Source organism: Lissotriton vulgaris, chromosome 7 (genome assembly GCF_964263255.1).
Source record: "Lissotriton vulgaris chromosome 7, aLisVul1.2, whole genome shotgun sequence".
Classification (NCBI taxonomy): Eukaryota; Metazoa; Chordata; class Amphibia; order Caudata; family Salamandridae; genus Lissotriton; species Lissotriton vulgaris.
Window position 1 is genome coordinate 291,194,083 of NC_141695.1, and position 15,764 is coordinate 291,209,846.

Sequence of the window (15,764 nt, forward strand, 5' to 3'; positions counted from 1 at the left end):
TGGAATCGTCGACTAGACAGATTTGAAGCCTTCTGGAGTTGAAGTTTCCTCTTCTTTAGTAAGGAGATGGCAAATCCTGTACACTGCTACGTTTAGAAGTGGCTCTAGACACACCTGACGAAAGGCTTTCTGCATCAGAAAGAGGTCAATCCTTATCCTTCAACCTCTGCAACCACAGGAGGAGACGCCCTTCCCTGTCCTTAAGAGTCTTGGTTGAGAAAGTCCTGCAAATTTTACATTTTCCTACCTCATGCTCTGGATAGAGGCAGTAAATACATTTCTTGTCAGGGTCCTCTGAGAAGAGCCAAACTTTCCCACAAGAAGCACATGGTCGAAACAAAGACTTCTTAATTGAAGACCTTCCAGAAAACTATACAAATCCAGAAAGAAGTTGAAAGCCGAGCAGAGCTCAGGGAGACTCCTTCACACGACGTGCGGTAGAAAATCTGAGGGCCTGAGCCTCTGAGGAGAAGGTTCTAGAAGGATGCTTGCGCCCGATTGGCTGTAGTTTGGACTAACATAATGACATGGATATGCTATAAAAAGTGTTTTTTCTTCTAATGTATTCCTATGTGTTAATGCTAACCTTGGCACTTATAAGTATTTATGGTTTTTGAATGTATGTAATAATGTTTTTATTATACATATATTATTGGTTTTATTGCCATTTTATTTACCGTAGACGACGGGGAATATTCAAGCATGTGAATCTATGAAAGACACCCCAATACTGGAGAAACCTATTTCTTCCTGGATAAGTAGCATTTACTAAAAAGATGAACTGGCGTTTGACCTCAGTCCTTGAAAAGACAACAAATGTGTCCGGATGAAAAGAAGATTTAAAGGCATCTTTATTGCTTATTCACTTTCTGAATGTACAGAACACCTGTTCACTTCCAGCCTAAGTCCACGCGCCAGAATAGACCAGTAGGTCCTAAAAAATAGCTCGACCTAATCTGATTCACCATAGCAAGTGGGAGAGTAGCTATATGGAGGCCCGTAAACCATACACTTCCACTGTCTCAGGAAGCAGTCTTTAACCTTCATCTTGCACCTTCCGAAAACAGACCGATCCAAATGACTCCCACTTTGCTTTCTTTAAATGAAACATTAGAAGTCATCCCCTCAAACATTTTCAGTGTTTGCATAAGTTACCCATATATTTTCTTACACTGCTATGATTTAGAGTTTACTGCTTTTCCAGAGAAGCCTAAAACCCTCGATATTTTGCTCAAAATACACCCATTACTTTTCGCTTTAAACACTCAAACTCCTCATCCTGGCCTGGATGGAGCTGTGGTCTAACAGTAGTAGCGGACTGATAGACCTGGCACCATTGGCGTGGGACTCCCTCCAATGTATTGCTGTTGCCTCATGTATTTTTCCTGGTGTTGGATGCTTTGGGCACTGTGCCACTGCTATCCAGTGCCACAGTGCAAGTGCTCCCTATTGTAAATTTATATATTAATCAGTGGTTCCATGTTCGGCTATTTGGTTTACTTGTCAGACCCTAGTACAGTGCACCGAGTCTGCCCAGGGCGTGTAAATCCAAATGCTCCTGGTGGGCTTGCAGCACTGGTTGTGCCACCCACAGAGGCAGCCTTGTAAAATAGGTCTAAGGTCTGCCATTGCAGAGCCTGCGTGCAGCCTGGTATTGTCATGTGACTGGGGTGTATCCACTTGCCAGTCCCTAAACCTTCCCTTTTGTTTATATCCGTCACCCCTATGGTAGGCCCAAGGGCAGGTTGCATTGTGTGTGGCATGTCTTAATCGTGAATTACAGCCATTTTTGTTTTTCACTTTTGCAAGGCTACCTGTTCTCCATAGGCCAGAATGGTCTGATAGAATGATAATATACATCTTTTAGTGAGGTTGGTTTTAACATTCTGCGTTTGCAAATACCACTTTTAGAAAATCTTTCAAACCTGCCTCTGCTAGGTTGTGTATTCCTTTGTCTGGTATTGTGAGTGACAGGGCTGGGGGATTCCAAGAGACAGGATGAGTCAGCCCAGTGGTGAATAGAGAGATCTGCATCTAGATGGGAGGGAGAAGTTGCACCTGAACCTTGAATAGTGCTGTGCCTGCCTTCCACAATGCTGGGTCCAACTCCTGGGGAGCAGCTGATGTCTCTGCCCTGCACAGTGAAAGAAGGAGTCCTGTAAACAAAGTGCTCCAGGACTGTACTTGCCTTCCACAATACTGGCTCCAACTCCTGTGGGGCGATGTTTCTGCCTTGCATTGTGAAAGGAAAGGAGAAGTCTGATAAACAGAGTGCTTCAGAACTGGTTTGGAATGGGCAAAGGCCCCTCTCCCCTCAGAGAACAAAGGATTTGGGGGTATAAATATTGGGACACTGATCCCACGAAATTAGATCACTTTGGACTACAAGAAGAAACCTTTACTGAGGAGAGGAACCTGAAAAAAACTGAGGAGAGACTATTCCTAAGCTGAAGGGCTGCTTGGGGGATTGGCCTGCAGTGGTTGTCTTACTGCCAAAGGAAGGAGAAAGGAACTTTGTGTACTTTGCTTTCGCCTTGTGAAGGATCTCCAAGGGCTTGGAAAAGAGCTTGCCTCTTGCTGAAGTTTCAGGGACAACAGACTTCAACCCCCAGCTCCCGAGAGTTCTTTTGGAAGTGCCTGCTGCTGTTTTGGGCCTTCTGAGGAACTGTGTGTCACAAGGAGCTGGAAGCGCGACTCATCGAAGAAGCGTGTCACCGCCGCGGTCTCTGCCGTCGCAACTCTGAAGGAGGGTGTCGCCGCTGTAGCATTGCACCGCATCAAGAGAAGAGTCTCGCAACGAGGTCGGAGCGTGCTGCCGTCGCTGTGCCTACCGTCGCAACTCCGAAGGAGGGTGCCTACCGCCGCAACTCCGAAGGAGGGTGTCTTTTCTGGAACTGTCGCACTGCACCGAAGAAAAGCACGTTGCATCCCCGAGAAGCGCGCTGCCGGAGCTGCTGCCGTCACATCGTGGATGTCGCCTATGTTGTTGCATTGCGCAGACGTTTCACGCATCGTGGGAGAAGAGTGTCATAGTTGGCGCTGTTGCATCGCTGAATAAGGGAGTCGCCTCTCCTGTCCACACATCAAACTGAACTTCTCGCATTCCTGGAGAAGCGTGCCGCATCTGGAAGATCTTCACGTCTTTATTTCTTTGTACTTTAACTTTGCCGCAGTTCCCTTGCTGCGACATTGCTCATCGTGGAAGCGCAATGCAACCTAAGGTACATTGTCGCAAACGTGTCGCATCTTAAGAACTGAACGTAACTAAGCTAAGCTAAATCTACCATCTTAAAGTAACAGTATTGTGTATTTTTGTCGTTTACGGTCTTGTGATAACTTTATAAAAATATACTTATTTTTTATATAACAACCTTGTGTGGTGTCCATCTGTAGTGTTGTCAATGGGTTACTGTATGTGGTCACAAATGCTTTACACACTGCCTCCGAGATAAGCCTGTCTGCTCGTGCTTAGCTACCAAGGGGGTGAGCAGGGGTTATTTTAAGAGAGTAATCCCCTTATCCGGACTAGAGGCAAAGGTCCCTATTTGTCACGAGTACCTATCTGTGCCAACTAGAGACCCCCATATCTAACACTGACAAACTGTTTCAGTGTGATTCTAGCATGTATCAAAAATACCCAAGATTTCAGTATCTTCATGTACAAAAAAGGTTTGTCTTTCTTTAGCTTTTGCATCCTCAAATTGCAGGCTAGGGGGGTGACACAAGTAAGCCATGCATTGACCAAGTCAATAGCTTTCGCTCATGCAAGATCTATTGACTGTCTTTTTTTTTTTTTACATTTTCCTTAGGAGTGCTGGCTGCTGTACGCGATGGGTGAAAGTAAAGGAAAATTAATGCACTAGGACACCGCCAGCACATACCGCGTTATTTTTTTCATTACTGTGAACAATGCTGCACAGCAGCCCATTCTGCTGTACAATAGGTCTAAAAAACATTGGCCGATCACAAATGTGAGTGCCATTTGGTTTTATTAAGCCTTTTTTGTGGTGGATGTGAGCAGCAATACAGCAGGCGGTAGGAGGAGCAAGCAACGGACAGCAGGAGGCGGCGGGAAAGAAGGAGCAGCAAAACAATATACAGACGGAGGAAGGTGATGGGCTAAGTAACAAAAGCAGGGAAGGGAGGTTGGTGCAAGATGGGAGGAGGGATGATTTTTTACATAGGGGCTTGTGGGGGACAGACCGCAAACACATACACTCTTACAGAGTGCATGAAGAAAATTACTTGTAGAAATGTGCGTCCAGTGGTAGGACACAGGCTGCAGAGAAAAAGCTGCATTTGGTTCATGACCCATTAACAGGGACAACCACTGGAAGCCCCAGGAGGCACTGACCAATAAGAAGTAAGGACACAACAGTTCTGGTCGAAACCAACCCGTGGTAAGTAATGGGTGGGCTTTAAGCTAATTATTTTTTCCTATACTAAAGATTTTGCAGACAGTGCATGCACAGTCTTAGGAAAAACCTAAAAATCATTTGCCAGGGCCCCAAAATCTGGCATGAAAAGCGGACCTTTGCGTAACACTTCCTTCCGCATACATGCACTCGCTGAGCATAGCTTACATACATGCTCTGCATGTATGCTCTTGCTGAGCATAGCTTACTCTGCCATACGCATGGTCGTTTTTCTTTTTGGCGGAAAATGCCCACAACTCTTTTACAATCGAAACTCCTCTAGCTCATCTATAAATCCCACCAGACATTTGCATGTGTCCTACACATCCACTACCCCTACCAATTACCACAAATATCTATTTAATCCATTAAAAAGATACTCGAGAGATTGCATATAACGGTGCTTGGCCACAGCAGACCACTAACCTTTGGTTACCAGTGCAGTTTGCTGCCTAGCATATCGCGTTACAATCCCTTCAAGGCTGGCAAGGGCTATACAAATGCAATTAAACTGTGCCACTGTACAGGCAAAAAATTAAGTAGTGTGACTGACGTAGGTTTCTAAAGCAACATGTGCAATCCACAATTCTACTGCTTGGCTTGTGCAGAGCTGTGACAAATAAGACATGAATATAACAATATACACAAGATATACTACATTGCTAAAACCAGAATGAGTTATGTGACACTCGTTCAGAGGCAGGCACAAAGAACCTAGAAGTCCAGTGCACAGATGACTGTATTGGCAAAAGGTAAGTAGAAGGTTTTGCCTCGCTCAGAGTCTTACCACGATAATTTTGATAGCAGTTCCTTGACTGGTTAATATTTGGAAAGCGGGCGTCAAACGGTGCTGTTTTGAAGTTCTCAATCTTGGTCAGGATGTCATCTGCCATGTTTCACCTAAAACTGAACGGTATATATATATTAGTCACTAGAAATTATAACAGTGCATCTAAAGGAGTCCATGTGAAAAAGGGAAATTTAGAAATCTACTGTTCATTGCAATCTAATAAGGGCGACACTGCATTCAAAAGGTTTACAAATACACATCAAGCCCTAAGAAAAACATTTCCTCTTTGTCGATAGTCAATATGCAATTTTAGAGTGAATTGCCTTGCATAAAACAAACATTTGTAAAACTCTAAACTTGTGGAATCAGTTATTAAAAACACAATACCAGTGCTATATAATCAGTCTGTTGATATATAAAGTTGGCCTGGGCGGTGAACTTTGCTCAGTCCGCACTCACCACCAACTAATCCGAAAGGCCAAGAAAACAGCATTCAAAGATCGACTCGACAACAACGCCCACAACAGCAAGGAACTTTTCAACATCGTCAAGGAATTTGCCAATCCCCCGGCCAACTCCAACGACATCACCCCCTCTCAAGCCCTCTGCGACTCCCTAGCCTCTTTCTTCCACAACAAGATTGCAGACATCCACAACAGCTTCGACAACCATCCCGGAGACCAACCCACCCAACCATCTGCTGAACATTCTCCCCCCGTGAACACCCTTAACGACTGGAACCCAATCTCCACTGAGGACACAATCCGCCTGATGAATTCCATCCACTCAGGATCCCCCACAGACCCATGTCCTCACCACATCTTCAACAAAGCAGACTCCATCATAGCACCGCACCTCCGAGACGTCATCAACAGCTCCCTCAACTCCGCCACCTTCCCGGAAGACTGGAAACACGCTGAACTCACCGCCCTCCTGAAGAAACCCACAGCGGACCCCACCGAACTCAAAAATTACCGCCCCATCTCGCTCCTTCCATTCCCGGCCAAAGTCATCGAGAAAGCTGTCAACAACCAGCTCGCCGCCTTCCTCGAAGCCAACAAATCCCTCGACTCCTCACAATCTGGCTTCCGAGCAAAACACAGCACTGAGACCGCCCTCATCGCAGCAACAGACGACATTCGAACTTTACTGGACAATGGAGACACAGTCGCCCTCATCCTCCTCGACCTCTCGGCAGCATTTGACACAGTCTGCCACAACACCCTGTTACAACGCCTCAATAACATCGGAATCCAAGGAAAAGCACTTGAATGGATCACCTCATTCCTCACAGGAAGAACTCAGAAAGTCCGCCTCCCACCATTCAAGTCCGAAGCCACCGAAGTCATCTGTGGAGTACCTCAAGGTTCCTCACTCAGCCCCACCCTCTTCAACGTATACATGAGCCCCCTCGCGACCATCGCACGCCAACACAACCTCAACATCATCTCCTACGCGGATGACACTCAACTTATCCTCTCTCTCACCAATGACCCCAGCACCGCCAAAACTAACCTACACGAAGGAATGAAAGAAGTTGCCGAATGGATGAAACAAAGCCGTCTGAAACTGAACTCAGACAAAACAGAAGTCCTCATCTTAGGTACTTCCCCCTCTGCATGGGACGACTCATGGTGGCCGGAAGCCCTCGGAAAGGCACCCATCCCGACAGACCACGCACGAAACCTGGGCATCATCCTGGACTCCTCACTCTCAATGAAAAAACAAGTCAGCGCCGTATCCTCTTCCTGCTTCAACATTCTTCGCATGCTTAGAAAAACATTTCACTGGATCCCCACCGAAACAAGGAAAACGGTCACCCATGCTCTGGTCACGAGCCGACTGGACTACGGAAACACACTCTACGCAGGCACTACCGCTAAACTCCAGAAGAAACTTCAACGAATCCAAAACGCCTCAGCCAGGATCATATTAGACATCCCACGCAACGAACACATCTCCGGTCACCTTAAAGACCTCCACTGGCTACCCGTCAATAAGAGGATCACTTTCCGACTGCTAACCCACGCACACAAATCACTTTACGACATCGGACCAGATTGCCTCAACTCACGACTGTCCTTCTACACCCCGTCCCGCCAACTACGTTCTTCCAGCCAAGCCCTCGCCACTGTACCTCGCATCAACAAGACCACCATGGGAGGCAGATCCTTCTCATACCTGGCCGCTAAAACTTGGAACTCACTCCCCGCTTACCTTCGCCTCACCCAGAACCACCTAGCATTCAGAAAGCAACTTAAAACGTGGATATTTGACAAATAATCCTCCTCTCCTCTTTAAGCGCCTTGGGACCCTCTGGGTATGTAGTGCGCTATATAAATTCTCTGACTTGACTTGACTGACTTGAGTGCAGAAAACTCTGCTTCGCAGTGTGCAGCAGAGTTATTCCCCGCTCGCGAGCGGTATGTTCGCGAGCTGCCGGAATATCAGCACAAACTGCAGTTCGCACTGCACTCCGCCACTCACAGAACTTTGTGGAGTTTTTTTTGTAACTTCGCATAGCGAAACTCAGCAAACTGCGCCTAGGTCTAATGTAAAGAATCAAATCAACAAGAAGTGCACTCAAGTAGGAGAAAATGCCAAATAAAACGAGCAGCAAAGACAGGCTACAAATCAACGGAAATACCATTTCTGTTTATCCAAGCAGGGTCACGAATAATGAAACATTACTAGGTTGTGTGGGTCACAGGAGGCAAAAAACATCCATTGGCAATAGCAGAATGATGAGTCCAAAACATAAAACCATTTACTCAAGAAGTACACAGACATATGCCATCACACTTAGTCGACATGTATATTAATAGATCGCAAAGAATGCACAGAATCCTCACATCTAACTTTCCGTCTCTTCGCTTGAGCTAGCATCGCTTTTAGTTACATTTATTAAGAAACAGTCTCCAATTCATGAACGCATCCTCAGCCCTCTTGCCATACGGGTGAGGTGCATACGAGTCTCCTCCACTGCAACCCATTCACAGAGGTCCCTAAGCGAAGAGTCAGTCTGTGGCAGCCTGCTACCCATCTAGCCAATGGTTATTCTCATTGTCGCTAATAGTAATTCAAGCTGGGCAAGCTTGTAGGGGATCTTATGACCCATGGGTCTCGCTCCCCACTTCTAGAAGTCAAGTCATCAGGGTGAGGGGGATTTCAATATACGTTGCCCTTACTATGGTTGGTACCACATAGCTCCAGAAACCCTGCATTCCAGCACACAGGAGCAGCTAAATGTAAGAAAGAAGCTCATAGCTCCCCACAACGCGCACAACTTGCTCCTCTCATGGGGGTCAATTCCGTCGATCTGCTTAGGGGCCACGTAGGTGCCATGCATGAAATTAAAATGCAGTAACTTGAACCTGTGGTTACAGGACACCCGCATCAACAACTCGCAAGTGCGGGACCAGTCGGAATCCTTGATGGGCTCCCCCAAATCCCCGGCCCCACACGCAACACCCTCAGCATCCACCCGCAATGCGCCATAAAACAAGGAAATTAGGTGTTGCAAGTCTCCCCATTGGAGCACTCCACTGTGCACCCAGAAGGACTGAGGCGCTACTGGGAACACAGCCCATATATCTCTTGCAGTATGTTCCAGTTTGGCATAATAGAGAAAGTGACCCAGTCCCAACCCAAACTTCTCCTGTGCTTCCTGAAAGGTGATGAAAAGCCTCCCCCAGATACAAGTCACCAGCTACTGTGCAGCCTTCCAGTCTCCACTCTTCCATGGACATATCTTTACCGATCACACGGAAGAGTGCCAAATCCCACATGCCAAAGGGGGCTCTATGCAAACCTTCTGACAACAGTCTTCCACACCATTGCTGTCTTTTGCACTAAGTAGGGAACTGGATGTTCGGCGCGAACCCTTCTCATCAATAAACGCACCAGGGTATTTCCACCCAGCATTCCCGTATACAGTGACTTTTCCCAGTTGTTGGGGTCAGTCAATCACCTGGTCGCATTCTGCAGAGTGGCTGTGTAATAATAAACACGTAGGCCTGGGAGGGTAAGTCCCCCATCTTCAATATAGCGTTTAAGAACTGATAACACCACTCTACTGCGCCTCCCCGCCCACACCACTCTACTGCACCTCCCCGCCCGCACAAGCTCATTGAGAAGGCTATCCAATTTACGGAAGATATGCGGCCTAAGTGGAAACAGCGAGCTTTGGAATAAATAAAAACACAGAGGAAGGAAGATCTTTGCCACTGCTGCCCTACCCATAACTGATCAAGGGATTCTAGTCTAGAAAGCTATAGAGGCTTCCAGCCTCTCCAGTAGATTGTCTACATTCAAGGGATTAAATGCAACCATAGTGTGAGCAATATTGACGCAGAAGGACTGAAACCCCTTACTCTCCCATTGGAGGCCCAGATCCAGCAGCTGGGCCAAAGGCGCCCCAATCAAGTTCGAGCGGAAACAACAGCCATTCACGGACATTGACATTACGGAGGCTGGACACCGGTCCAAAAGCAGAGAGCAAGCACATCAAGACTTTCACTGATTGTTCCCAGGTGTGGACATAAATTAGTGTGTCATCTGCGCAGAGGGAGATAACATGCAAGGTGCCCCTACCTGGATTACTTACTGCTCCAGCTCCCCACATAACATTAAGATCAGGGGTCCAATTGCGAGAGCAAATAGCTAGGGTGACAGGGGGCAACCCTGTCTAGTCCCTCTCTTTATGGCTCTGAGAGGTCACCTCCAACTCTAATGCGGACCATGGGGCCAGTTTACAGAAGACACACCCCGCAGCAGAACACAGGCCCCAATCCCAGACCCTTCAGAACTGCCATTACGTAAGCCCACTCTACAATACCACAGGATTTTTTTGATTGGTTTTTAGTCTGGGAGACCAGGGCCAGTTCCTGGTTGTTATCGATGGTCTTGTAGAGCACGAGTAAGCCTTTCTAATTGTATGCAATACTGTGCGCCGACATAAAGCTGCATTGATCTTCATGTACTAACTGTTAAATTACCCCTTCCAATCTAGTCGAAAGCAACTTGCACATAATATTGATGTCTGAATTTATTATTGTGAGGAGTCTGCGGTGCCCTCTCCTGGTTTCGGCATAAGACACAACTCCCTACTTCATGGTGGGTGGAAAAAGGTAGCATTCTAGTGGTTTGAATGCACAACCAGGAAACTTCGGATCAATTCCGGCTTCCTCCTTGACCAAATTCTATGAGCCAAGTCAGTTATCTTACATCACTGTGCCTCCTTTTCCTTTATCATTATGTTTCATAGCCATTGAAATATGCGAGACCAGGAAGTGTGCTGTACAAAAAGCTCGTCTACATTTTAGTAGACTTTAATATTGCTCCACCTATAGTAACAACCTAGGCCACATTGCTTGAATCACCAATAGAATGGCCGTTAGGGGGTACGATTGAATGCGCTAATGTCTGGAAATTATCACTGCTAATAAATACCACTCAATTAAGTGCTAAATATGACGCCGGCTGGGCTCTTGTTATAGTCCTTCGAGCGGCGTGGCTCCTGTACAGCGCCACTCCCCAACACAGTACCACTTTATCAGTCAAGAGCTCCCGAAGCAGCACTTCATCATTCAAGGGTGAATATTATGTCACTCCTCCAGAAGCATCTCTTGTTTCGTGCCTCTATAACCAATAGGCCTTTCATAAAAGGGGCTTGGGTCCGTCGCTGGGTTATCATTTTTTTTCCACACGATTCACGTAAAACAACGCAATTGGCTCCATTCATTGCCTTTTAGAAACTGTACGCCAACTGCGTGAATTTAGTTTGTGAATTGGAAGGTGACAACCGCTTCCCAGTCTGTACTTAGAGGTGACAATGCGGAAAGCACATATATCTTCGAAAACTGATCATCTTCATCCAGATCTTCTAGGGTGGGGTGATACTCAGCCTAAATTCACAAAAAATAGCTAAGGAAACAACGTAGGCTAGTGCTATACTAATTGGGGTCATTAAGTGTCTTGCTCAGCGGTTCCACTACCACCCACTATTCACGTCCCCAGGTGCTCCGAAAGCGCTGCGCAGGCCAATGCATGGGGTACATGACCGCCCTCACACGCCACCCGCAAACACCATCAGCTGATCCGATCCACCAAGAAATCGGCATTCAAGGGTCGACTCAACAACAACGCCCACAACAGCAAGGAACTCTTCAACATTGTCAGAGAGTTTACCAAACCCAGCGCCGGCACCAATGACATCACTCCCTCCCAAGACCTCTGCGACTCTCTAGCCGCATTCTTCCACTGCAAAATCGCAGACATACATAACAGCTTTGGCGTCCAGTCCACCCCCCTCACCCCCACTGAAGTGAACCCCCCCCCCCCACCACCACCCTTGACGCCTGGGACCCAATCAGCACAGAAGACACCATCCGCTTGATGAACTCCATCCACTCCGGATCACCAACCGACCCATGCCCCCACCACATCTTCAACAAGGCTGACTCCATCATCGCTCCCCATCTCCGGGATATCATCAACTGTTCCCTCAACACAGCTGGAAACATGCCGAACTCAGTGCTCTACTGAAGAAACCCACAGCAGACCCGACTGAACTTAAGAACTACCGCCCCATCTCGCTCCTCCCTTTCCCTGCCATGGTCATAGAGAAGACAGTCAACAATCAGCTCGCCGCTTTCCTCGAGTCGAACAGCTCCCTCGACCCATCACAGTCCGGCTTCAGAGCCAAACATAGCACCGAGACCGCCCTCATCGTAGCCACAGACGACATTAGAACACTACTTGACAACGGAGAAACAGCTGCCCTCATCCTACTGGACCTCTCCGCAGCCTTCGACACGGTCTGTCCCAGCACCCTCATAAAACGCCTCAGCAGCGTCGGGATACAAGGAAAAGCATTGGACTGGATCATCTCGTTCCTCACCGGGAGAACTCAGAGTCCGTCTCCCCCCTTTCAGATCAGAGGCCACTGAAGTCATTTGCGGCGTACCACAAGGATCATCGCTCAGCCCCACCCTCTTCAATGTCTACATGAGCCCCCTCGCATCCATCGCGCGCCGACACAACCTCAACATTATCTCCTACGCTGACGACACAGCTGATCCTCACCAAAGACCCAAACACCGCCAAAACCAACCTACACGAAGGGATGAAAGACGTAGCAGAGTGGATGAAGAACAGCCGTTTAAAACTAAACTCAGACAAGACGGAAGTCCTCATCCTAGGATCATCCCCCTCTTCCTGGGACGACTCATGGTGGCCACCGGCCCTGGGCAGCGCACCCAAACCCACCGACCACGCACGCAACCTGGGCTTCATCCTGGACTCCTCCCTCTCAATGACCAAACAAGTCAACGCCGTCTCATCATCATGCTTTAACATCCTACGTATGCTCAAAAAGATCTTCCGTTGGATCCCCCACAGAAACAAGAAAGACTGTCACCCATGCACTTGTCACAAGCCGACTGGACTACGGAAACACCCTCTACGCCAGAACTACAGCCAAACTACAGAAAAAACTCCAACGTATTCAGAACGCCTCCGCCAGACTCATCCTTGACATCCCCCGCTACAATCACATATCTGGTCACCTAAGAGACCTCCACTGGCTCCCCGTCAACAAGAGAATAACGTTCCGTCTCCTCACCCACGCACACAAAGCCCTCTACGACCTAGGACCCAAATACCTCAACACGTGCCTGACCTTCTACACCACCACCCGCCAACTACGATCGTCCAATCAAGCCCTCACCACAATTCCACGCATCCAAAGATCCACCATGGGAGGAAGATCTTTCTCCTACTTAGCAGCCAAAACGTGGAATTCTCTCCCCACCTACCTCCGCCTTACACAGAACCACGTATTCTTCAGAAAACAACTCAAAACTTGGAAATTTGATAAATAAAGTACCCCCCCTCCCTCAAGCGCCTTGAGACCCTCTGGGTGAGTAGTGCGCTATACAAATTTTAACTTGACTAGAGGATAGCGCAGCCAGCGTGGCACATTCCCTACTCACCTGCCCACGAAGTTCGAGCTGAGCTCTTGCCGGCGCTCTGCCCCTCCACCACGGCGATCTGTGGCAGGTCTAGGTGGCAGGATTGGCCCAGGGAACTGAAAGCATCCTGCACCCTATTCACCAACGGGATCAGCTCCTCCATCCCGCGGTTCCCCATGGCGGCGGCAGGTCCCGCATGACGTCACACGCACCCTGCAAACCTGTTACTTTAACGGACCTTGATGCGCCGGTATCCCTTTTACTGTGTTTCTTTAATTCCAGGCCGGCAACTGTTCGGTTCTGCCCCTTCCACTAAGACAGCCCCCTCCTGGCGAGGAGACGGGTGGCCATTACCTGGATGGGCCAGAGGGCTCCTGAAATTCCTAGTTGGTTGCGGGACGCCAGGGAATGGGCCTTGGCAGAGGAGACACATATGCAGCGCACTCGCAGGGATGGTAAACTCCAGGATGACTTACTCGCTTGGAGAGCCATGTGTATCGAGGGGATGGAGGGGGATGACTCAGACGCCTCCAGCGCTGAGCTGTTTTCCTCCGCTTCCTCGGAGTCTGATGAAGATGGGGGGGGACCTGGGGAGGGGTGTCTGGGGGTAGTGTAGCAGTCCCCTGAGCCATGCCGATATTCCTTATTGCATACATTTGTCTCATTGTGATTCCCATTTGACCACACTGTACTATGAGGACCGCGTTCTAATGGGCCCTTGCCTTCGCTCCTTATGTGATCGTATCAGCGCTACAAGTGCCATTCATGGGGTTTTTCGTTGCTGTTATGTTGTTGTTTAGGTTGGAACTGCATCGTGCATGAAAATTGGCGTAGACATTGATATTGTTTCTTTGAACTTTGAGGCACAAGAGCGAATCCCTTTACTTGTTTAACAGGTTCACCGTGACGCCGCCCTGCCTCCGGGATGTGGGCCTTTCCTGGCTGTGTACTCCCTTTGGCCCTGGCCTACCTGTTCCTTATGTGTCGACTGGCTTGCTGACTGTATAAATTGTGCCTTCTTTACTATCCTCGCCAACAAAAATAAAATTTATAAAAAAAAATTTAAAAAAAGACAGCCCCCGGAAAATAAATAAATTTAAAAAATGCTTACCGGTAGTATGAAGTCCCGGCAACAAAAAACACCCAGAAAGGCATGACGACAAAAGGGTCGGGACTAAAAAAAAAAAAAAAAAAAAGGACACGGAAACGCCCCGGAATCGCGTTGTGACGGGGGGGGGGGGAAACAGTGATGACAACCATGTCTTCCAATAGCTAGCTTCCATTTATGGAGCTAGCCAATGGAAGAAGGGGCGGGTTCAAGTCCCCCATACTGTTCTAACATTAGATTTCGCCTGCGCGAACGCTGCTGTGCAGTGGACGCCAGGCGAAACCTAAAAAAGATTAGACGCAGATGATTGATTGAATGCAGAGCAAACCAAACATTCACCCTCGGTCAAAAGATCTGGGTTAAATCCATAGTTTAGACTCAGCCATAAGCAAATCAGTCTTACCCTGTGCCTCATGGGAACAGTTCAGCCTGAAATGTCAAGCCAGGTCCTCCCTGGACTGGAAACAAGTATTTCAAATGTCTGAGCCAAAGACCCGGGCCCTGTTTGCATTCCTGGTGACCTTTTCCTGCTTGTTTCCGGCACCAGCTCTTTTCCCCCCTCAATTTGAACAATGTAGTTACATTTTTGTCTCTCCATCCTGCAGAAGCTCCCCTGCTATGGAGGAAAAACAAAACGTGACTGCCTGCAGACGACACCCTGCTAAGTGTCTAAAACTCCAGAGGGCCTTCAGTTGTTAAATCAGTTTAAAGATTTTTGCGATTTGCAAGGCCTTGAAATCCATACGTTGGAGACTGAATAAATGGTGATAACCCCCCATAAGTCAGATGGGGGAAGCCTACCCTAGATTGGGTTTTGCTTGAGAGGGTAAACATCTTCAACTATTTGGGCATAATATTATCAGCATGTCAAGGAAACCACATGTGACTAAGATGTCCTTGAAGCATAAACAAATAGTTGGTGCACTTATGAAGGATCATCAACTATTTGCAGACGCCCTACAGATTTACGATTCTAAAGCTTGAAGTTCTGCCCTCTATGGGGCCGAACTGAGGGGGTTTGCCAAAAATAGATTACCTGTCTAGATCCCAAATCAAATATCGGAGGAGCTTTGTGCTTCCCCCCCCCCCCCCTGCGTACTCCACCCTTACCTCCTAAGCTTGACATGGGCAGGAAATCTATTGTTGACAAGACCAAGTTACACTCTCCGTTACTTTGGAGGCAAATTAGGACCACACAATAATTGCTCCCCTATGCGAATGCTTTAATAGAAGTCAGCATTCTGGAAAAGTCCAATAAGATAGCCTGGATAAGTAAAGTGAAGAGATTGCTCGTTGACATTGGGCTGCAGGAAATCTGTGATAACACTGCACCTACTTCTCTCCGCTCTAAAGACCTTGAGGAAACTGTATTGGGAAGGGGTAAAAGCTGAGCTCCTTCGTAACACATCTTCTGGGCAGTTTACAAGAGTTTTTCTGGGTTTCAAATCTGTTAGTATCCTGTAAAACTATCTAGATGT

The 15,764-nt window shown here is 47.7% G+C and overlaps 1 protein-coding gene across 4 annotated transcripts in view; it reads right to left on the reverse strand.

The window, feature by feature from the left end:
• The window catches only part of LOC147701410 (cytochrome c oxidase subunit 6B1-like), a 117,334-nt gene that overhangs the window by 92,195 nt on the left and 9,375 nt on the right, over positions 1–15,764 (reverse strand). For all 4 annotated transcript variants that reach the window (XM_086930097.1, XM_086930094.1, XM_086930096.1 and 1 more), the window contains exon 2: positions 5,203–5,321. In XM_086930097.1, the coding sequence (XP_086786223.1) occupies positions 5,203–5,308 (106 nt within the window). In that variant the 5' untranslated portion in view covers positions 5,309–5,321. The remainder of the gene's footprint in view (positions 1–5,202; positions 5,322–15,764) is intronic.